General features: G+C 43.4%; 3 protein-coding genes across 4 annotated transcripts in view; 1 reads left to right on the forward strand and 2 right to left on the reverse strand.

The window, feature by feature from the left end:
- Window positions 1-219: 219 nt before the first annotated feature.
- Window positions 220-7,521, reverse strand: PGM3 (phosphoglucomutase 3). Its single transcript, XM_084203078.1, has 13 exons — window positions 7,286-7,521; window positions 6,794-6,999; window positions 5,911-6,095; window positions 5,533-5,600; window positions 5,104-5,237; window positions 4,756-4,951; window positions 3,781-3,938; window positions 3,286-3,369; window positions 2,557-2,655; window positions 2,144-2,260; window positions 1,865-1,987; window positions 947-1,120; window positions 220-354 (listed from the first exon to the last, which is right to left on the reverse strand). Exons 2-13 carry the CDS (start codon window positions 6,995-6,997, stop codon window positions 268-270), a joined length of 1,629 nt encoding a protein of 542 aa, XP_084059204.1. The 5' UTR covers window positions 6,998-6,999; window positions 7,286-7,521; the 3' UTR covers window positions 220-267.
- A 342-nt stretch (window positions 7,522-7,863) lies between these two features.
- On the forward strand, window positions 7,864-11,409 carry RWDD2A (RWD domain containing 2A). 2 transcript variants are annotated; one of them, XM_084202554.1, is made up of 3 exons: window positions 7,864-7,994; window positions 8,817-9,035; window positions 10,551-11,409. In XM_084202554.1, the coding sequence occupies exons 2-3, from the start codon at window positions 8,838-8,840 to the stop codon at window positions 11,226-11,228; spliced, it is 876 nt and encodes a 291-aa protein (XP_084058680.1). In that variant the 5' UTR covers window positions 7,864-7,994; window positions 8,817-8,837; the 3' UTR covers window positions 11,229-11,409. The 2 variants fall into 2 exon arrangements, with proteins under 2 accessions (XP_084058680.1, XP_084058679.1); XM_084202553.1 differs by lacking the exon at window positions 7,864-7,994 and adding an exon at window positions 8,428-8,561 and having other exon boundaries at window positions 8,735-9,035.
- A 1,736-nt stretch (window positions 11,410-13,145) lies between these two features.
- ME1 (malic enzyme 1) overlaps window positions 13,146-23,507 on the reverse strand; it is a 155,214-nt gene continuing 144,852 nt past the window's right edge. The window contains exons 11-14 of the mRNA XM_084202238.1: window positions 23,060-23,202; window positions 20,890-21,063; window positions 16,240-16,338; window positions 13,146-14,407 (exon numbers count right to left, since the gene is read on the reverse strand). Of these exons, the coding sequence (XP_084058364.1) occupies window positions 14,249-14,407; window positions 16,240-16,338; window positions 20,890-21,063; window positions 23,060-23,202 (575 nt within the window). The 3' untranslated portion in view covers window positions 13,146-14,248. The remainder of the gene's footprint in view (window positions 14,408-16,239; window positions 16,339-20,889; window positions 21,064-23,059; window positions 23,203-23,507) is intronic.

Genomic DNA, 23,507 nt, shown 5'->3' on the forward strand with positions numbered 1-23,507 from the left:
CTAAGCTGGGGCAGGGAGGGGCAGAATTCCTTCTAGACATGGCCATGGCTTGTCAAGAAGTTAGACAAACTGGGGGAGGGGAACATTCAACAGCAAGAGCATCTCATTAAGAGGTAAGTTGCTAAAGGAGGTTAAGAATAAGCAGAGTGATATTCCACTCACTTCTGATCAATCCTTGCTACTCCCAGGAAGGGTTGGCTCTGTGCACAGCAGCACATGGTAAAAAAAGTGATATTAAGGGAAGCTGTGTGCTTTAACTGCCATTCATTATATAGGCTGGGGTGGTGCTCCTTTTCCACCAGCGAGGTGGAAAACAGCCAGGCTGACTTCATGGGCGAGTGCATCTGCATTCTCCTGTGGAATGTTGGAAAAGTTAGTTATGCTGCTGTCAGCATCGGAAGAATAGAGCAAATACATGATAGTAAGGCAAGCATTTTCCTGGAAATGCTGTGTTCCCTATATTGCTCCACCAGCCACTGCCATCATGCTGGCAGAGAAGCAGGTAGGAGCATGTGAAGTGGGGAGAGCAAGACCACTGCTTTTGCTGTCACCTTTAGTTCAGATCTGGACTAACTTAACAGCAGCCAGAATTTTTTTTCTATTTTGCCTCTTATGAAATTGTGTAGTTAAGGATGCTTTGGTAACTTTCTTCTTAACCCTGGGCTCTCAGAAGGTTGGTTGTCTTTTCAAAATCATCTGGTGTTAAATCTGCCTTTATAAACATTTATATTTTCTTTTTGAAGATAAACATTGAGAACATTAAACATTACTTTTCTAAATAAAAGAAAATCCAAAGTGACTTTTTGTGACCACAGTCTTTTTTCCAAATTTAGCATTTGTTAAGTGTGATTAAATGACAAGTATGGAAGCAGACTTCCTTCATCACCCCCTGCTAGGCAGAAGATTGTTTAATGTGAACAAGCCCGTAACTGAGTCAAGCTCTGACCTGTGTGTCTGCTTCAGCATAGATTCTGACGACGTCCTCTGTTCCTGATGGACGGACAAACGCCCGGGACAGTCTGTACTTCTTTACAAGGGCATCAATTTTCTCCTGCAGCCCCGGGGGCGTCAGTGCTCTCCTTTCCGCATCCGTTGTGTCAATAACGCGCCTGTCTGCGACCTGTGGCATCAGAAACAGGCTAAGACAGAAATGCAGGGCTGGCTATGTGGTGCTTCCTGGAGAGGAGTTCAGTTTGGGAGCTAATAAAGGGCTACTCAAACACTTGGGGGCCCCAGGACCCCTGCAGCAAGTCTTGAGAGGTGGCAGCTGCTCAGTTTAAAAAAGGGTCAGTTCTGAACATGACTTCTTGGTCAGCTTGAAGTGAAGCTACAGCTCCTCCCAGTAGATCAGAAACTTAAGTGGTTTCCTCCAGTTCAAATAGAGCCCAGAGCTTCCTTACTGTGTCTAACAGAATGCTGCCACATGGCACCTTCTGCTCAAACTCTTTGTCAATGTTGGAAAGGATACAGAAGCAAGAGCTTGAACATTCAAGTTATACAAACTGGCACAGCAAGAAAAATCCAGCTGTCCAGCACGCAGAGGCCTAAAAAAACCCAAGATTTTTCTAATTTGAAAGTAGGAATTTCTTCTTCAGTTAAAATTTGAAGAGTTTTGGTCAGGTTTTTCCATTTAACATAGTTGGCTATTTCGTCATCTTTTTTAAAGTCATATTTCTATTTTAGTTCAAGTGAAATTCTTGTCCCTCCTCTGGGTTTTCCCCCAGCTTCTTTGGCCTATTTCTGCCCTTTCACAGTCTGTTTCAGCTTTAAAGTAAAGCTTATCAAAATGTGTGCAGGCAAAAGATGCTGTGAGCAGGGCCCCCAGAGGCTGCTGTGGCCGGAGCCAGCGTGGCTGGTAACTCACCTGGACCTTGAGCAGCCGATTGGGAAGGTCGGTGTAGAGGGCGTCCCACTGCTGCACGGTCAGACCCTTCAGAGCCAGGATGGCTTCAATGAGCAGCATGTCCGACACAGCATCGCCTACAGTCTGCCAACAGGGAGGGAGAAACACTGCAGCAGAGAGCACAGCCAGGACAGCAGGACTTCATCAGGAAGCTTCCAGCAGTCCCCAGCAGCAGCCTGACAGGAGCTCACAAACTGGCTAACCCTGCCAACACCGTGCTTCAGTACTCTCTCTTTTTACCTGATTAATCAGGTCAATCATGTTTTCAAGCATCTTTGCTGCTTCTCTTTTTTCATCATCTTTCTCCTCTTTTACCAGCTGTCGTATCTTAGTTTCAGCAGCTTTACTAAACAGTACCTAGAAGAAAAAGATAAGAGCTTGTCAAGATGAAACCACGATATATGCAATAGTGAGGACAAAACTATTACCATCTAAGCCCAAACAGCCGTCATTAATGTTTGCTACCATGAATTCCCATCCCCCCATAAAGCATAGAGGAGCTAGTGGCAACGCCAGGAGTAAAGTCTATTTTTAAACAAGGAGAGTCTTGTTTATAAAACTAAGCAGAGAGTGAAAAGACCTCCTTCTCCAGGTAATTTAACTAAAATTTTGTTCATAATGGCTGATCATATGGATTACCTGCTCATACTTACTGTGCCATGTCCGTTTGCCTCAAAATAAACACCCACATCAAACTCCTGGGCCTTGTGGTGCAAGTGTTTCACTCCTGTTTTGACGCAGTGCACGGGTACCTGCAGGCCGAGGGTGTGCAGAGAATGACAGCAAGGTTACAGACTCTCCTCAGCAGGCTGGAACTGAGCACCAGCCTGCAAGGACTGTGACAAACTAACCCGAGTTTCATGGCCACTGAGGCCAGAGCTAAAATGCTCCACACTATTTCTGCAGACTCAATCAAAAAATATTTAATTTATGCCTTTTAGGAATAAAGGCTAATTAAAGAAATAATCGCCAAACCTAGAAAAATCCAATTTAGTTTATAGCTTCAGGGAACACTAAATTCACATACAAACGGAAATAATACCTTCTCTCAATTCCTGAACATTTAGCTTGCTGCAGCAAATGAATCAGAGTCAAAGCATCAAGGAGCCTTCACTGACTCAGCTGCAAAGCTATAAAGTCCTCCATTTGTTTAAGTACCAAGAGATTTAACTAAACATTTTTTAAATTAATAAAAGCCAAATAGAACTTTTTAAGCTCTGCTCTCTTGCATCTCCTTTGCCACCAAGAATTTAGCCACTACTGGAGTTTTGAAAGAGTAATTTATTTTTGCTTGATTTTAATTTTCCTAGCAATCATATTACAGTAACATTTACTTTTAAAACAAAAAAATATAAACTACCTAGAAAAAACACGGAGAATACCTTCAGTGTTTCCTGGAGGTAGCGCGTCGAGTTCCCATTGGCATATGCTGTTTGCACCACTGCCATCCTGAAGTTCTGTTTCACCTGAGCAAACCAATAAACCAACTTTTACTGTCCAATAGGCACACAGCCAAACAAAATGGATAAATGGAAAGATAATCAGAACTTTTAAATGTACAATTAAAACTCCTGGGTACTAGAGGGAGGCACCAGCTCACTGAGAACTTCTGTAGGTTTAAAACAACATGAATTCTGTTCAAGTATTTGCACATCCCATATTGACTTTTCTTGGGTTTGGCTGAAGCAGCTTTTCAAGCTTAGACTTTCCAAACCCCTTTTTGGCCACAGCAGTGAGGTACAGGACCGACCTCTTTTTAAAGCTGGTTCACTTTAGGTGGATGTAGAGTGACCACATACCAAGCAACACAGCTTCCTTAGACTATTTTATGCTTTACAAATGAAAATGCCAGCATTCATTTCATATGTTAGAGTTACCTTGGCAAGAAGTTCTTTTAGGAAGATACTAATTAAAGTTGCTATTTTATCTCCATCGATCAGGTGAAAATTGCCAGCTGAGTCCTTATAATAATAAACAATTCTATCTGCATCCCCATCAAATGAGCAGCATCTCTCATTGGGCTTTATGTCCAGCCCTAGTGCACAGAGTTACAAATGCAAGTTAAAGACAAGTTAAAGAAAAGAAACAAAACCAGGTAATTTATTTCAGTGAGTGATTAGGAAAACACATTTTCTTTTCAAAGCACAGGTCTGCATACAAATGACTCCCCTCAGGCACAGTTAAAGCCAGGACCCAGAGAGGAGGCACAAGCATCCATCCCCAGCAGGTCCTGCCACTGTGCTGCTCCCAGCACTGCATTTCTCCAGTACACAACTAGCATGAGAAGGGTGTATCTTGGTGTTCAGATTTGGCCAGCAGCTGCAGCGAGAGGACAGCTGTCCAATGGAGAACTCAGTTTAGCCCCTAATAATCTCATATCCAAACCAGCCTGCTCTCCCAGTTCAGGGCTTTGCTTTATACAATTCTCAGGAAATGGACTGAAATCTTTCCCTCACTGGTTTATGTCAGTGAGTCAGCCTGCTGGCACCGAGCTGTTAATTAACCCAGCCCTTCTGCAGGAACCCGGAAAAGTGTTTCCTCATAACACAAAGGGGAGTAAAACAAATAACACCAAGCCAGTCCTGACTGATCTTTGGACTCTGCCAACTTAACATTCAGAAGAGACTGTCAAACATATTTCAGCCAGAGAGGTGCTGTGTTCCCCCAAGCAGTTCAGACTAACACAGAGGTGTGCCAAACCTGGCCTGGCTATTCCCTCTTTCCATTGCACAAGGAGAACCATTCATACAGTCACTTAGTAAGAAACAAGGGAGCTCCACTTACCCAAGGATGTGGACCCTTGCCAGACCCTGCAGAGGAGGTAAAGCAACATAAAATTACTGACTACTTACCTCCAGGTGGCTTCTGGTGAACTTTCACAAAATCTGCACCACATAAGTGATTGAGTTTCGCTTTGGTTCCATCATTATATATGTGCATTAGCACCTCTTGTGGAAAGTAGGGCTTCATTTCTGACAGTTTCAGGGCTCCTACTCCATTGGCACAGTCAATTTTCAGGTGCCTCTGAAGCTCTCCAGAGCAGTGAGACTTAGTGCAAGGGAAGAAGGGGCAAAGTGAACTGTTATTCTAGAGAAACCACACCTAGAGCATGCTGAATTAGAAACTTCAGCCCCAAACAGGCTGACAAACAGAAGAGATTAATTTTGTACATTTGCATGAAGACAACACCTACTATTCACCTCTTTTATCAGTTCCATAAAAGCTTTGGAGAGTTTTTCATAATAACCTTCCAGTGTTGCTTTCCCATACTGCCCTTGGGTGTTTTGACAGCAGACCATGTAGTGGAGCTGTGGTGTCGTCACCAGACCATAATCTAGTGTGAAATTAAAGGAACAATATTCAGAATAGAATTGCAAATTAATTGTTGCTTGAAAGTTTTACAGTAAACAGACAAATACACTACAGGAAACTTAGGGAATTTTTCAAGTTGTCTAATGAAAACATAGCCCTGCCCTGCCTGGCATTAAAGCCATACAACCTCCCTCAAATAAAACTGTTACAAGCAAGGAAGGAAACGTGTCTGGGCTGTTGCCTTAGGGCTGCATCAAGGAGTCACATTTACATAAAAATACTTGGAATGAGATTAGAATTGCACAAGTGTAACCTACCATGGTACTGACCACCCAGAACCTGGATACCATCTATAACTGACTGGGACAGCTTCTCACTGCTTGGCCTGGAAAACAACAAACACATCTGATAACCCTGGCAAAGGCATTTACCTACGGACTCTATGGGAAGGAAGCACGTGGGGAAGACTCTGCAAGCTTCCTGCCACAAGATTTAGACTCACTGTGAAGAAATCTAAACCTTTCTCTGCTGTAGGCAATTCCCAATAAAGTTTGAAAGCCAACATCCCCAGGGATTGCAAACATATGTAAAGTGCTGGACACAGCTGGACACCACACAGTACCCACACAATTCCCCTGAAGACAGCACTGGTACTTCCATAGGAGCAGGATATATCTACAGCCTCTTGTCATTACCTGGTGTCTCTACCAATAAAAACCGAGGCATCTTTGTTCAGGTTCACTGCTGCTTTTTGGCAGATCTCAGTTATCACCTTCTGTAATTCTTGCTCCTCTGCATTAGCTAGTTGTGTGGCATACTCTTCCCAGGAAGGGTGCAGCATTTCTCCAAGAGGATCAACCAGCTTTACACCATTGTCTTCCTTAGTAGAAAAACAAAAGAACAAAAAGCAGTTAGTCTAAAAGTGGGGAACTAATGAAACCTCTTTGAAGACAGACAAAACATGGTTCACTCACATTGCTTCTTTAAAAGTGGAGAACTTCTGGGATGCAATAGCTTAGCTGTTTATTTAAACCTCTAACAAGCCCCCAAAGAAGCACTATAACAAGCATATTGAGCAACCAACTCTTTCTCCCTTATAATTTTGGTATGAAATTCATTCGACATTAAAATTACATAGGAGGAGATTCTAAAAACCTTCAGTGCTCCACAGCAGCAATAGTCTAAATGCCTGATTTGTAATCGCTGCATTTGCATGTTATTTTTAAAACTTACAGATTTTACTCAAAGGTTCTTCTCTCCTCAATGTTACTCCTAGCTTCCCAACACTAGAAAGTTACATTGCAACATGAAGCGTTTCCTGTGTTACACCATTTCCACAAGAGGAAAAAATCCCACTTCTGTGTAGAGGGGAAAAATAACCCCAGCTAGACCAGAGGCCGCATTTACAGGGAGCAGGCTGAATGCTTTAAACAGCTCCAAGTGTCTTCAGGCTCTGGTCTCAGCGCTATGAGGAGCTTTAATTCCAACAAACCGATCACATCTTTCCACCCTTCTACCAAAGCACTGCGCATCATTCCCCCGAACTGGCGGCCTGTTCGAGGAGAGGGCAGTCCTTACTTCGGGGTTGTGAGACGCTGTAACCATGATGCCGATGGTGGCTGTCACGGCTTTGGAGCGGAGCACGGCCAGGAGGCCCATGCGGAACACGACGTGGTCCAGCTGCTCGGCCCCGCTGCGGAACCCGGCGGTGCCGTAGTGCAGGGTCAGCCCGGCCGGCTTGGCGTGCAGGGCCGAGTACTTCCTGAGGGCTTCGGAATCCATCTCTAGGGGAGGAAGGGACAGGGGTGGAAGTGAGAGGGGACACTCTGTGTCGCTGGGAGCGGTCAGTCTCACGCTCCGGAGGCTGCGGAGCCCCAGGGCGCTGCCATCAATCCCTGGCGGGAGCGCAGCGGGCACCAGCACCACGGAAGGAATCTCGACACTGCCTGGAGAGCACCGGATAATCAGACACAAGCAGATCACGCAGGGACGAGGCGAGGAGAGCCGCGATTCCCAGTCTGGATCCCGGGATCCGAACAAGTTCCCGCAGCGGAGCTTCCCGTTTCTCACCGTGACATCAGCCGCCCAGAGCGCCCGGCCGCGGCTCCGTGCACTGATTCTCGAGCCCAAGGCAGCGTGTCCCGCCTCCCCAGGCGCTCGCGGGGCAGCCCCAGCGGTGTTCCCGGGATGCTGCCCCGGGCGGCGGCGCCGTGCGCACCGGCACCCGGACACCAGGCCGGGCGGGCGGGGCCGGCCGGACACGCGCCCCCTGCACGGCTGCTTCCCTCGGGACCGCCGGCGATGGCGCGCGGACTCACAGGCTGGGACGGGACGGGTGGAACGGGATGGGTGAGATGGGACGGGTGGGATGGGATGGGTGGGATGGGATGGGTGGGATAGTATGGATGGGACGGGTGGGGCGCGATCCCGCCGGAGCCGCCGCCGCGCGCCCCGCACGGAGCCGGCGCGGCCCCGCCCACTCGCGGCGGGACCGACCAATGGCTGGCGAGTGGGCGGGGCAGAGCCCGCCGCGTGGCACTCGGGCCACGCCCCCGCTCGGAGCCGCGGCCGCGCAGGCGCCGCCCCGCCCACCCCGCGAGCGGCCCGGGGAGCGGCCGGGAATGGCGGCGGCGGGAGCGCCCGGGTGGGCTGGGCTGGGCTCGCTGTGACAGCCAGGCTCGCACAGCTTCACTGACAGCACGCTCGGATTAAAAAATTGCCCCGCCCCCCAGTGCGCTGCTTTCGGCTGGGACCGGGTTAATTTTCTTCACAGTGGCTGGTACGGGACTGGTTTTGGATTTGTCATCACTGAACACAGTGATGATGATGATGATGATGATGTGGAGGTGTTTTTGTTATTGCTGGTCAGGGCTTACACAGAGCCAAGGCCTTTCCTGAATTTTGTGCTGCCAAGCTGGTGGAGAGGCTGGGGGAGCTTGGGAGGAGACACAGCCCGGACAGGTGTCCCCAAACTGACCGAAGGGACATTCCAGACCATGGAACATCATGCTCGGGATATAAGGCAGGGGAAGAAGGAGGAAGGGGAAGCGTTTGCAGCGATGGCGTTTGTGTTCCCGAGTCAGCGTGAGGTGCGATGGGGCCCTGCTCTCCTGGGGATGGCTGAGCACCGCCCGCCCATGGGAAGCAGGGAATTCATTCCTTGCTTTGCTTGTGTGCGCGGCTCTTGCTTTCCCTATGGTACTGTCTTTATCTCAACCAGTGGAATTTCTGCCTTTTACCCTTCCGATCCTCCCCGATCCCGCGGGGGGCGGAGGCGGCCGTGCGGGGCTGGGCTGCCGGCTGGGGGTGAGCCACGACACGCGGCCAACACCGGCTGTATGTGCCGGTAAATAACAAACATAAATAATGTATCTCACATCAACGCGGGGTTACATCCCGTGCTCTTCTCCATCCCTGAGCCCGGCAGGGCCCGTAAGGCTCCTGCCGACCCCCCTGCCCGGAGCGGGCTGCGAGGGCCCGGTTGCTGAGTCTGTGTTTAACCCAGTTCTGCCCTTACAGAATCGCGGGGCTGCCTTGGCGGGCAGAACCGCGCCGTGTGCTAAATAAACCGCGGGGTTTGACTGCAGCCCTCCTGTTCCAGGCGTGCGTGCGGGGCGGTGCAATGGCTGTCACGGTGAGAGAATGCCTGGAGCTCCAACTGCTGGAAGTGGAAATGCTCCTCTCGATGTTTCCCAAAAGAGGAGAATTCAGTCTGGATGCGGATGCCGTGCCCAGCATCCAGCGCTACCTGAGGAATGCTGAGGCAGCCCTGCCCCCGCAGCTGGAATATCGCATCGCTCTCGATGTCGGGGAGGCCAAGGTGAGAGCTGCCAAGGAGAGCCGTTCATGGGTGGTGCTGTCTTTTCTTCTGCTGGACACACTTGAAAAGGCTGCCCGGAAAAAAGGGGTAAAAAAACCCACCGCATTTCTGTTTGCTCTTTGAGAAGTCTAGAGTAACAGAAAATCCCGGCTGCTGCTAAACATCTGTGTTAGAAATATAATAATGTAAAAATAGCCCCAAATGGCAGGCTGCAATTATGAGGAGTCACAAGAACACAAAAACAAAACCACCCTATAAGCAGAGAAACCAAATGCTCAGTGTAAGGAGTTACAACAATTTAATTGATTGAAGAAAGGGACTGAATTAATTGTTGTAAATACTTGCACAGAGAACACAGGTCTGAATGCCGACTAATGCAGTGACTAGAACAGAGACCAGACAAACTCAGCCTAAGAACCATTTTCCATGGAAAGAAGGTAATCAAACATTAGAACAATTTACTTGGTAATGAGATGGCCTCATGATTTTTTTCAAAACTTTAGGTACAAACAGGTATCTTTCTAAAATGCACCCTTGCACCAACCTACAGAGAGAAGTTTTATGAACCATGTAGGGAGGGCTTGTGTAGGAGTAGTGTGTTTTTTCCATAGCAGATTGTCAAGGAACTTAGAAAGATAATTAATTAGTCATTTCATGATTCACTTCTCTCTACAGGACTATCATATGATTGTGCACTGTAGTGAGTACCCCCTAATAGTCTACAGGAGCTTGAAGCACTGAGGACACATAAATCCTTTCCTGCTCTTGGACTAGAGGCAGGGTTCAGCTGCCAAAGAACTGTGGTGCTCTGTTTGAAGGCACTGTAGGAATAATCAAGAGAAATTCAGCAGCCCAATGTTCATAAGAGATCAGCTAAGATAAACTTGAGGTCTCTCTGACCTGAGACGTACATAAATCTTCTCATTCTCTATAATCCTGATTCCTCTTTATAGTGAATACTTGCTTAAAATAATGGTACCACACAGAATCACAGAGTGCTTTGGGTTGGGAGCAATCTTAAAGGGCAAGTTATTTCCAGCACTGCTGCCATGTGTCTCTGTATAGAGTAGTACAATCACATACACCATTCCATGTAACTCTTGGCCTTTTTTTCCAGCAGCTGAGCTGAGTTTATTAGTCATGTGCATTTGGTAAGGGATGAGATTATCAAAAGCCCTTGACTCCAACAGCTCATTGCTGTAGAAATATCCCTCGAGAGGAACTGTGTACCTTCTCCCAAGCCCTAACATTAGTTCTGTGAACAGCACAAAAGCTGCCTGGATAACATGGGAAGTGTTGTGAAAGTGGCAGCCTGGTGCAACACGAGAAAAGGAACAGACAAAAGAATGGGTTATTGGGACAAAAGGGAAGTGGATATAGTTCCAGTCAGTAGGATGCTGCAGTCTTGATTACATCTCCTCATAATCTGTCTCTGACAGGGAAGCAGAATCTAGTAGTGTCTTCAGTAGCTGCAGAATTAATTTTCTTTGTGTCTGTATGTCTTCTGTTTTTAAGGTAAAGGTGGAATTGCAGGTTCTCCTTCCTCATATGTACCCTCAGGTGGCTCCTCAGCTTTTTGCCAGATCAGATGCTCTGCACAGACAGCAGCAGTTGCAGCTCAATACTCGTCTCATGTCTCACATCAGCTCTCTGGATCCTGGAGATCTGTGTGTATGTGAGGCTGTGCAGTGGGTGAAGGACAACACCCTGCCCTTCTTGGAAAACTGTCAGGCCTCATCTGAGTGTGCTTCTAAAGAAGTCAGGGTTAAGGAAATACTGCATCGCATGTGGATCTACAGCCATCACATATACAGGCAGGAACTGAGGAAAAAGATTTTTGACTGTGCTAAGAAGTTAAATCTGACTGGCTTCTGCCTAACTGGGAAACCTGGTGTCATCTGCGTGGAGGGACTCCAAGAAAACTGTGAAGAGTTCTGGCGTGTTATTAGATATCCCAACTGGAAGCATATTTCATGCAAGCATGTGGAGAATATAGAAACAGAGGGAGGCATTGATAATCTTCGTCTCTTTCACAGTTTTGAAGACCTGCAGTTTCAGGCACATGGTGATTATGGCCTGAGGAATGACTATCACATGGATCTTGGCCAGTTTCTAGAATTCCTGAAACAGCATCAAAGTGGACACATTTTTCAGATTTTATTTGGTGTTGAAGGCAAACTTTCAGACAACTGAGAGAAACTGTTTATGAAGAGTTCTAATTCTGGAGAGCAAAAGGTGTTGCTAACACTGAAATATTTTGCCTTAAAGCTACTGTGAAAAAGGAAACTTTAACATCTGAGATGAATGGTTCAAGTAGTTAATCTCATCTTTTGTGCTCAACTGCCATGTATTTTTGAGACCTGTTCACTGATTTTCTAAGATTCTAAAACTGGCATTTGTCTCTGTGAGCTGTGCCTCAAAGCACTTGCAAGGTGATAAATATTCTACAGTGTGTTAGGAATTATACACTTCTCTCTCCTCATCTGTACTGTGCTGTGTGAATTTCTTCCCATCTCATCTGAACCTACTCTCCTTCAGTTTAAAACATTCCCCCCTGTCTTGTCACTACATGTACTTGTAAAAAAGTCCCTTTCCAGCTCTGTTGTAGGCTCCCTTCAGGTACACCCTTCAGGTGCTATAATGTCATGCCAAAGCCTTCTCTTCTCCAGGCTGAACAATTTGAATTCTCTCAGCCAATTGTCATACGAGACATGCTCCAGCCCGCTGATTATTTTTTGTGGCCCTCCTCTGGACTTGCTCCAGCAAGTCCGTCTTCCTTTTACATTTGTGTCCCAGAGCTGGATGCAATGGTGTGTTTGGGGTCTCACAAAAGTGGAGTGGAGGCTGAGAATCACCTCCCTCAGCTTGCTGGTCATGCTGCTTTTGATGCAGCCTAGGATACAGTTGGCTTTCTTGGCTTCAAGTGCACATCACTGGCTCATGTTGAGCTTCGTGTCTGCCAGTACCAGGTCCCTCTCCTCAGGGCTGCTCTCCATCCATTCTCCACCCAGTCTGTGTTTGTGCTTGGGATCGCCCCAACCCAGGGGCAGGACCTTGCACTCAGCCTTGAACACCGTGAGGCTTGCACAGACCCACCTCTCCAGGTCCCTCTGGATAACATCCCTTCCCTCCTGCTGCTCCTTGTAGCTTGGTGCCATCAGCAAACCTGCTGGGGGTGCAGCTGGTCCCACTGTCCGTGTCACCAACAGCAATGTTAATGCCAATCCCTGAGGAATGTCTCCACCTGGACATCGAGAAATTGACTGCAGCTCTTTGCAACCAACCATCCTTACCCACCGAGTGGTTCATCCATCAAATCCATGTCTCTTCAGTTAAGGATATCCTGAGGCAGGGTGTCTGTCTGGTTATGTTAATAACAATTTTTCATCTGTTCAATTCATGGCATTTTATGTTTACACTGTTAGGCCAAACACCTTGGAAATGAAAATGGGTCAGATGAGACAAAGTTTCGTTTTCCCCCCTGCATTACATAAAGAAATATATGTAAAATACAGAAAATAGGAAAAAGCCTCTATATATTTTTTTAATATTTAATATTTCATAAAAATACAAATAACTTGAAGAATCCTTTCTATGTCAAGTTGATATGGAGAGAATTTCCCAGCAGCTTGTAAGAGGCAATGCTGGGAATGGTTCATTAGGCAGCGTTTTCCTGCAGGGAAGTGTGCTGAGTGTGGATGTGGATGGTGAGTGTCCCAGTTTGTAATGCATGATCATATTTAAATATAATATGTACAACAGAATGTGTATAAATATAATATGTACCAATATAATATGTAGTTGAAGAACACTACGGAAAAGTCCTCTTGAAGGACCACCTGCCCACCACCTCCCACTCTGTGCCCGAGTGCCTTCATGTGAAAAGGGTACCAAGCAATAAAAGCAGACTCACTGCTGAGCTGCATGACTCCAACACCCAGGCCCTCAAAAGCAGCTGTTTAAAGACTGTGTTTCAGCACACTTAGCTGATGACAACATAAATAACAGATATTACTTTATTTCAAATTAAATACAAGGAAGTGTTTTAATACCCTTCTCACAATAGCAATACATTGAAATGCAGAGGATGGCATTGAAATGCAGTGTGTTTCTGGTTGCTCACAATATGATTAATGTCTTTTCCTTCACTGTGGTAGGTTGTGGTAGGTGTACTGTTTGTGTGATCATAACTTCTGCCAAAAGCACGGTGAGGCAGAAATGTTGACATGTTCCCATTAGGCAGTGAGGAAGAAAGTACCTCTCCTTCTGAATCTGGGACCTGTAATCTGCAGCTGTGGCAGAGCTGAGGGGCTAGACAAATAAAATCAGTATTTGGTTTTCTAGAGATAATCTCTCCTGTAAAGATTAGAGAGAAACAGAAATGTTCAAGTAACCTTTTTTTCCCCAAACCATCCAGAAAATATAGTATATTTTTCTTGGAGTGGTAATTGTTTAACAACTAAGAATTCCTTAAAGTCTGTTTTGATACTCCCTTTTTGTCAAGAACGGGGAGTTCAAGAAATTAGGCCAAACATTTGCAATGGATCAGAACAGTGGTTATCTTGGTGGGAGAATTAAATCCTTGATCTTATACAGGATATTACCTTAGCTAATGTTAAATGTTATTGTAAGTAATGTTAAAATGTTCTGATTAGATGCGAGCAAAAGGTTCAGCAGATTTGGTTCTTCTCAAAAATTTTCATTTCATAACACCACACAAGAGTGACCAGTAAGCATTTTCTCTGGAATAAAATATTCTAACCTTATGGCTGTTTAAAGTTTGGTTTTTTTTGGTTTTTTTTTTAATAATAGGTTCACAAATTATGCAAATTATACTGTGACTGTAATGGATAAAATATCAAATGTATTTTTAAGTGCCCATTTATCTGCTCAAGTTCCCATTGATGTTTTTGACAAAACTCTTGACTCAAGATATAACCATTTTTTTCAAATCTGTCAAACCATAGTGTAGGATATCTCAATTAAAATAACAATCAAAATAACCAAACACAAATATATCTCTCAGATTAATTTTTATTTTCTGATGTATAATTGATGATGTCTTGATCTGAGTTTCTAACCAACTACTATGAATTAGAAAAAGTTTTCTGCATCTTAAAAAATTAGCAATTCTTAGGCTTTCTAGGCAGAAACAACTTTAATATTTTAATGCTTTTTAACTGCAGCTGATTTGTTCGTTCTTCATTAAATATTTACAGTTTCACTTTCATGGCCTCTTCAGGCCAGGTGTAGGAGTCAGCCACAAAGCTGTTGTAGTCAGTACTGTACACCTGAGAGCGGATGAAGGCTTCGAGGTCCTGGGGCTGAGGATAGGTGGAGGCAGTGTTATTCCTGTAGGCTTCTTCTGCGATCTGGACAGATGCATTAAAATCCTAATTAGTGCTGATAAACGACCTGAGTGCACTTAACAGGATTTAAAAGTAGAACTTAGTTCAAAATCAAGATGAGACTTCACCCTCTCTGGTCCTGGCAGTCACCAATGTTCTCACTGGTTCTAGGTAAGTACTCTGCAAATGAGACTACAACAGGATGATGTTTGTGTTTCAATGGGTCTGACTTGGGCTACTTTTGAACAGGATTATATATTCAAACTGTTACAAATACAGTGCTCCTCTCTGCACTGTCTTAGCTTTCACTGTGCAGTGGTGGATAAAATATTCTACAAGCCCCAAGCACTGAGATACAATTTCTGCTTTTCTCTCATCACTTTATCCTGGTTTACAATCTTCCCAAATACTGTAAGAAAAGCACGATTTGTTCAAAGCTTCCATGCTCTTTGCATATTAGAGAAGCTTAGTATTTGCCATAGCTTGATCATACACTTCAAAAAAAGTAAACTCATGGGAAAAAATAGTCCTATGCAGTGCACAGAATGACTGGGGGAAATACAAATATTTGCTTGCTCTTTCCTCACCCAGACCATACCTAAGTGAATCAATTATGCATCACAAATACAGCTGCATAAAAATTAAGTTTAGAGAAGCTGGAGCTCTCTCAACACATCAAAGTAGCCTCTCACATCTGAAGATCACCTACTTGAGAAACAAATATCTTCAGACTGGACATTCATCTGTGAAACAAAGGAAGTCTGGCAGACAGGTTTTATGCAGCACTGTGAAAAGATCTGCTTGAAACTATTTGGCAAACACTCTAATGCTCCTCCTTTGAATAAAAGGGAGACCTTCTTCTTCCTGCTTTCCTTAGCTCTCTTTAAAACATAAATGTTCTAGTTTGGTGAGAAGCTGACCCCAAGTTGCCTTATTAAGACTTCTTTTCTAGGATTAATCTGAATGCCAACTCAATTTGATTGAGAAGCACTTTGGGTGTTTATATAAGGATATCTTCAGGTCTGTGCACATAATTATTGTGGTTGAATAAGGTCTGAATTCATACCCGATGCTTGGTATTCCAAAATATTTTGATAGTGTTCCTCTCCTGGAAAAGGCAGAGGCCTCTTGGGTTGGGTTTTATGAGCCAGAATAAGTATTTTCAGGAATTAAGTTTCAACAGAGAACAGGCAGAAGGAATCACTTGGTAACATTTTCCTTCTTTTGTATTTTCTATAACATGCACAAACAGAGGAGGAATTTCTATCACCGTGTTTCTGCCAAACACAGAGCCAGTTTGATTTTGCCTGAGGAATTTAAGTAACATTTTCACATCTACAGAGCAGAGTTACTACTTGCCTAAGATATGAACTTTGAGAAGGATTTTTTCTTTTCTTAAATATACAGAATGAATGAAGCTATGGAAACTGTTTCATGTATGAGGGTTCTCGTTATTCTTTCAAAAGCATATGAAGAGGAATTATTCACAGTAAGGTGACAAAGAGAGAAAAGAATAATTTTAGGAAAAAAGGTCACAGAGGACAAACCGAAAGTTGGGTCTGATAACCATGAGGGGGCAAAAGCCCTTCAGCTGTGCAGCTGGCATGACTGGTGGACAGCAGTCTGTGCTCTACAGACTTACACACTCGCTGTAGATCCACAGCTCTCCTTGTATTTGGATTGCCTTTATATTTAATTGCCTTTATATTTTGTATTTAATATTTAATTCTGAAACTGCTGCATGTCCAATATCAATTCACATAAACCAACTTGTGTGAAGGTGTGTTAGGTAATAAAATCAAACCACATAGAGCTGGTGGGAAGACAAAAAGCCACAAAAGGCTGAAAGGACTTACCCTCACAGCAATTTTCAGTGACACGTCCTGAATAGTGACTAATGGAGGGTAGAGGCGACCTTCCTGTAAATTCTCTTCTGTAACTTGCTGTGCTATAACCTGAAATAACACAAACATGTGTAACTTGACATGCAAATGCAGCTGTAGGTTGATTAGACAGTGATATTGTCTTCAGCAAAGAAATGTTTCTGCTTTGGCAAATTCCACAAATACTGCTTAATCCACCTAGAAAGCATTTTTTAGAACCACTTTTGTCATTAGGAGAAGCTACACAAAAATTAGAAATGTAGGGAGTAAAGCCTTTTTACTCACTCAGACAATAAAAGTTACTTAAGTCTTGAGTAAGTCCATGACACACATAAACTAGCAAATAGTTCATTGTGAGATATAAATTCCAGCCAACAATTGCAGTTGGGCCAAAGACTTCCAAAATATAAAGAAGCACCTTTCATTCTGACAACTGTCACATTAACCTGTGCGGGGAACTGAAACCCTTAAGTGTAAAATGCTCTGAAAGAAATCACTGGCAGCTGGTATTTTTGCTGTCATTAGCTACAATTTATTTGTCATTTGGGCACTTGAAATAGCCTTTCAGGGTGATCCAGATGTGGATAGAAGGAAAACTCTGGTCTGGATAGCATCTGATGGAGCCGTGTATGACACACCAAGAGGTTCTGAAAACACCAGGCAAGTCCAGGAAACACTGAGGCTTACAACTGATAAAAAAGCCCAAAGAGAAAGCAAGAAGTGCACTTTTGAGGGAATGTTCTAGGAAAATACTTAAAGCCCAAACAAAATTTCCCACAGTTCCTGTCACATCGGGTAATAGGACCCTAAACATATGCTTGTAAACATCTAGGAGTGCATCAGAACAGGTGTCTGCATGTATCCCTCCCAGCAGAAGTAGGTAAAAAGTTGAACTAAAGTAACTCCAGGTTCAAAAGAACTCCATGTTCTCTTGTGCAGTCTAGCTAGAATGTTGGTAGCTGTCCTAAGTTTTTCCGTTCAGAGTTAAAATGCTGACAAGAGCAATACGCTCTTGAGTATAACAAGGGAAGAAAAAGTATTTGTTACATTTAAACCTGATCTTGAGAAATACAGCAGAGAAAAACCCTCTAGGGGGAGCTAAGAGAATGTAAAATCAAGTTACTGCTCTCCACAACTGCAACCAGGTTATTTCAAAATGATACAGAGCCCTTTGATGTGCATCTGAATGTAAGGAGGCACTTACAACATGAGATCCCTGATGTTAACAGCATAAAAGGGCTCTGCAGGAAAGATGAAAGCTGAAGAAATCAACAGCAAGCTGCTCTTACTGCAATGCATCACTGAAAATTAAAGGTTCAGGAGTGGAGTACTTCTCTTTTGTGATTCTGTTTTTGATAGAAGGCAAGCCACAAAATATTTGGGCAGTGCTCAAAGTGGGAGAGGTAGCAAGATCAACGGTACAGATGCCATCCTGTTCCTTCAGACGTACTCCTGTAACAGCATTGAAAACTATGCAAAAACACAAACCCAAGCACTTCCAAAGGGAACAACACCCTCTTCATGTGGTGCTTGAAAAACACTCCTTGAGAACATCAGATCAGTGGCAGGGGAAAAAATGATGAATCAACATGTGGGATTACTGATAAAATCAGAGGTGTCACAGAAAACATAATTCTGCCAATGTATAAATCCAGAATGTAACACACTTTGAGCAGGGTGTGGTTTTTCTCCGCATACTTCAAACAAGAATGGAGTAGAATCATGAGCAGGTATAGAAAACAAAAAAAGATGATAAAAACTTTTTTTTGATCAAGGAAACAAAAAAAAAAATAGACTTGGGAGAAAAAAAGAAGTCTGAAAGGAAATGCAAAAGACAACTGAAGGCAAACATTTCTTATGCTGCTGTAGGGAAACCAAATCATCAAAGAGCAGAAAATCCTGAGTTTCTTTTTCCACATGACTCCTAATTAATGTGTGACACTAATTGCCAAAAGATGTTAAAATGTATAAACATGTTCAAAAAGCAACCAGGCTCATTTATGAAGGAAAAATCCATAGAGGGATAAAACATCCAGCACAGGAAGGCCATACAGAAAATGTTGCCAGAATCTGAGAAACCATTTCAGCAGAAGGATCAGGATTTATTTTTCCTTTTCCCCTCAGCTTCTGCTAGTGATTGCTTTCACAGGAAGATATCAAGCTGTTTGGATCCTAGGTACCACCCAGTATGGCTATTTTCATGTTTTAAATATTAATTAATTCAAGTTTTTAACAGAAAAATTAGCAAAGCCTTATTGCAGAATCTAAAGTAAAGGCACCAAGACAAAATGTCATAAAGCAAGTGCAGGCATCTTGGTTTTTGGAGGACATATTCTCCATAATAAAAAGATTTTGCAGGATTATTTCTGAACTAAACTGCAGGTCACACATGCAAGACTATTAGTTCATAATTCTCTGCCTCTTTTGTTGTGTTTGGTAGGACTTAAAAGAATAGGTAACATCCCTTGCCATCACAGAACAACTGCCCATAGCTAAGAGGCATTACAGCTTACAGTACCTTAGATTTATCAAACAAAATCAAAGCTATACTCTATTTTACTTGGCAGGAAGAAAAGAACATTGAAATTAAAATCTGTTCTAGTCACAACAGCTACTTATTTGTGACTTCAATCAGATTTAATTGGAGATGTGGCAAAGCAAGAAGCAGGAGGTGCAGGCATGCAGCTTAGGCTGCTTCCTTTTTATAGTTTCTTTTTTTCAGGCAAGTTATCTTGGCAATCTAAGGAGGTCCCTCTACCCAAAATGCATGGGTTTGGTTCTCTACATTTTGCAGCATCTGGGACACTTCAATTTCACATGAGGAATACTAAGCACTATTCTAAGACCCCCATGAAACTATTCTGATTTTATCCTTGCAGTATAAAAGCCAAGAACATAAACCAAAAAGAGCCCTTTTGCTTTTGCTTTGCAGTGTGATTATTCAGCTAAGGGCCTTCACTGCCCTGACACCTCTTGTGGCAGACCCCTGTGGAGCCATCAGCTCAGCTCAGCCAAGCCCCACAGCCCCTGGCATGGAAGGAGACCAGATGTGAAAGCCCTGAGGTGGGAGCAGTAAGGGGAGCAGCTACGCAAGGATCCTGCCACCAACAGAACTTTCTATGCAAGACAAAACCCACATTTTTATATAGCAAACTTTTCTAGAGATTTTACTAGGGGAAGGCAACTGTATAGCAAAACCTGCACCAAAGAGTCAGGAAAGAATGTCAGTGGAGGGATAGAATGTAAGAGAATAGTGCAGAAGGTAGTCTCACACCTGAGCAGTTGCAGCTGTACTAATCACCAAAGATTAGGACCAGGCCTGCCCTCAATAGGCCACAGCTGTGTCCAGTAAGAAGAAGAGTGCTACAAGAGAGTGGGTTAGCTGGTTGAGGAGGTAGTTGAAGTTTGTTGGCTGTGCTGTGAGGAGCTGCCCATGAGAAATCACCAAGAAGGTATGGAACTTTTGCAATATGATGACAACAAATGTCTGCCTCAAGTGTGAATTTTAAAGCTTCCTCACAATTTCTGATACTATTTAACTTTTCTGTTACATTTCTTTTTTCAGAACTGATTTTTTTCTGACTTCATAGACTGTCACATGAAACAGTTCAATCCACACGTGTGCCACCTTTTGTCATCAGCTCTCACTTTATAGGAACCATTTCACACAAACCAAAATGAAGCAACTTTTACAACGAAGTAGGGCAACTCTAACACAGCAGCAGCTTAGACCAGGAAGTGAGGATCACCATATCCAACTGAAATTACAGGGGAGGATTTAAAGGGAAAATATAATTATCCAAAGGCTTAGGAGATGGCTCATTGCCTTTTTATGATGGTTAAAGCCAGTGGAGACAGGCTGGGCTTTTTACTAATTTTAAAGATGGAAATTGTGAATGCCTTTCTTACAGGGGGGAGGCTGTTAGCAAACCTCTTTAAAGATGCCACAGCATACACCTTAAAAAACCTCTGAAATTCCCAACAAGGACAGCATGCAAGTGCCCACCCCTTAAGAAAGCTCTGTATGACATACTGCCTGTCATAGGATCAAACTGCCTATCAGCTGCCCCTGAGTGATAGCCAAGGACCACTTTCTTCTCTTTAAACCATGAAGAGCACGGAAGGTGCAAGAATCTAGAATGAAATATTCCTTAGAGAAGCTGCAGAAGCTGAATAATGCATTCACACATCTGCTAATAAGTGCAGCTTTTTTCCCCTCTTTTTTTTAATGCTCCATAGCTCAAATTCAAACATTTTTTGTAAGCATAACACTCACATGAGTCACCCCAAAGGTACTAACATCAATAATAATAATTCCTTTCAATCTACAATCAGACCTATGTGCCTGTGCATGCAAACTGTACATGTGTGCATTTACCTGTGGTAACACTGTACTGAAATCTTTATTTTTTTTCCTTCCCAGCAGAAGGTATAGTTTATGTCAGGTGTCCCTAGGCCAAGTGTTAACTTTTTAAAATTACTTGTCCAGATACAATTTATAAAATAAAAGCCTTACACTGAAAGCAGTATTTTCCCTGTTGTAAAGTTTAACTCATTCTGTTTAATTGCTTATTAATACTAAGTCACTAAATTAAGGAATTTAAATAATTTTGAATACAGTACCTCAGCAGTTGTGAGGAATACATTCTCATCAATATGTCTCATTCCACATGAAATAACACCAAGGGCAACTCCTGGGAACACATAGGAGTTGTTACCCTGTCCAGGATAGAGAGTTTGTCCACTTGGAAGAGTGACAGGATCAAAAGGACTTCCACTGGCAAAAATCCCACGTCCCTAAATTTTAAGAGGAAAAAGAAAGCACATTAATTGATAGATTGCTGGTGAAATATTTCTCACATCCTTTTAAATATCCACCACTGTGGAAACTGGGTTGAATCTATTTAGCATCTCTTCTGAGAGGGTGTTAGAGCTGTTTGCCTGAATATGTCTCGAGAACATCAGGATGCAGATCCTGGAGGTCACTGGTGATTCTCTGTGGCAATCTAACCCAATCTGTACTATTTAGAAGGAGGCAACTGAAGCCAGCAGTCATTATTCGCTTTGTGCATCCACGCCAGAAGAAGCTCCGTGGGAAGTAGAGTTGTGAAACCCTAAGTGAGCAATACTGCTATGGTAGCAACAGGTGATGCTATTGGGCTTTTTTTCCCAATAGCAAAATGACACTAAATGTCACCAATGTCCAACCAAGTGTCACACTTTTGGATGGGGTGATTTCTGAGGAGCTGTGGGCAGAGCTCTCTTTTCTTCCCAATCCCCCACTTCAGGCCCTTGAGCGCATTCCACAGCTCAACAGAAGGACCAAGGTGCGAGCTCTGTCCGAGGAACATCATCCCGTGGAGCACCAGCCCAAGTCAGTGTGGAACCTCCTCTGCCAGCACCTTGGGGATCCCCTCTTTGTACCATACTGAGTAGGGTGAAGCCACTACTGATAAACCAGAATGGTTCCCAGCAGGTTCCTGGGTAATGCCAGGTAGCACTGTGGCTGGCAGGGCCCAGGTATCATGCCCAGACTGGGGCAGGTAGGCAGTAGGAAGAGCCAGCCTCCTTGGGGGAATTAAGGGAATTTCTCTATATGGGTACAGGTTACACTGTAACACTTGTCCTGAGGACAAGGGATCTGCCTCTAACTCAGTTGAGGTTGCAGTTCATGTGGGAGCGGCACTGCACAGGGTTGGTGCCTGCAGCCCAAAGGCCCCTGGCTCCTGCTCTCTGGGGAGGGAGCACCCTCAAATTTAAGCAGTGAATTTAGGTGGGGAGGAAAAGCCAGCTTTTATTTATGCTAGCACTGCTAAAGTGATAAATATCACTGTGAACTACTTCAGAGGCACTTTGTATCAGAAATATCTCTGTCTGTTTTAGAGAACTGGAAACTGAAATGCTCTATAGTGCATTTTAAAATAGGCCACTGTTGCTATTCAGCTCTTCAGAAGAATATTCTGTTTTGTTTGGTGTCATGCACTATAATCCTGGCCTGCTTATTATATGTTTTGGTGACAGATCAAATACTTCAGAGTGTCTTTTGCTCTGTTTACCACTTGTGGTTACCCACTACAACCAACCCTTCATGCAGATTGCTTCCCTGGCTCCTGCACTGTGCTGTAATTACATCTGTGCTGTGGAGAATGGACATGCTAAATCTGTCTTTTAAACACTGAGAAACTGTCATTCAAAATGCCCTGTATTTGACAAGAAATCCAAATACACCCAGTATATACATTTTAAATTGTAGGCTGAATTACAGGATAATGTGTTTATCAGTACTTTTATAATAAATAAGCAAGCACAGTTCTCTTAATTTTTACCTCCATTTATGTAACAGGAAAGTTTGTAAGAAGAGTCAATTACTCCAGTTCTTAATACAGAATTATTTTAAAGATTCTGTTTCAAAGTATTGAAATATTTTCTTACCCATAAGAGTATTTATGAAATTACAAATTAAAAGCATGCCACTGTGTATGTAACTCAAAATGGTACAGTTCATAATGCTTTAGTGATTGATGGTGACTGATGCTTTGGTTATAATAAAGATTATGAGTGCTGCCTACACCAATAAAAGCTATGAAATGTTTTTATGAAAGTGCAAGCACGCAGTGCATTCAATGAAATTGTCTTGATAAAATCTGAAAAATCTTTTAATTCATTTAACTCATGCTACCTATGTACAGAGACATGATTAGTACCTGCTACTCCACCCTCTGTCCTCATCCATTCAAAATTTAATTTCAGACTTTTCATCCTTTATACTGGAAAGATGTTAATCTTTGCTTACCTCTGTGTATTTGTAGCACTGCTCAGCAGTGCATTCTGCTTTGCTGGTGGGATTGCTGAGAGCAAAAATTATAGGATGTTTGTTTAGAGCAGCCATATCCTTAAGAATTTGTGGAGTAAAAGCACCACCGACTGCAGCAACTCCTAAAGAAGAAAAACACACATATAACAAGTAGACAAATTAAATTAGTTCAAGGTAAGACATGCATGTCACTTGTAAAAGAACAGAGCTCCTTTCTCTCTTTCTCCCTCTTTAAAACAGAGTTCAACCTTCTTCCTAACATGTAGTTGAAATAAAGTTTTGTATAAAAGATTTTGGAACAGTGAAACTTCAGTATTATCCCTAGCATAAGGCAGAACCTATTTGCCCCTGTACAATCTGGTGAATTTCTCCCTTCCCTTTTCTCAGGCCCTTTGTGTAAGATAAAAATGGTATCACTTAACCTGCA

Source organism: Fringilla coelebs (genome assembly GCF_963513975.1).
Source record: "Fringilla coelebs genome assembly, chromosome: 3".
Lineage (NCBI taxonomy): Eukaryota > Metazoa > Chordata > Aves > Passeriformes > Fringillidae > Fringilla > Fringilla coelebs.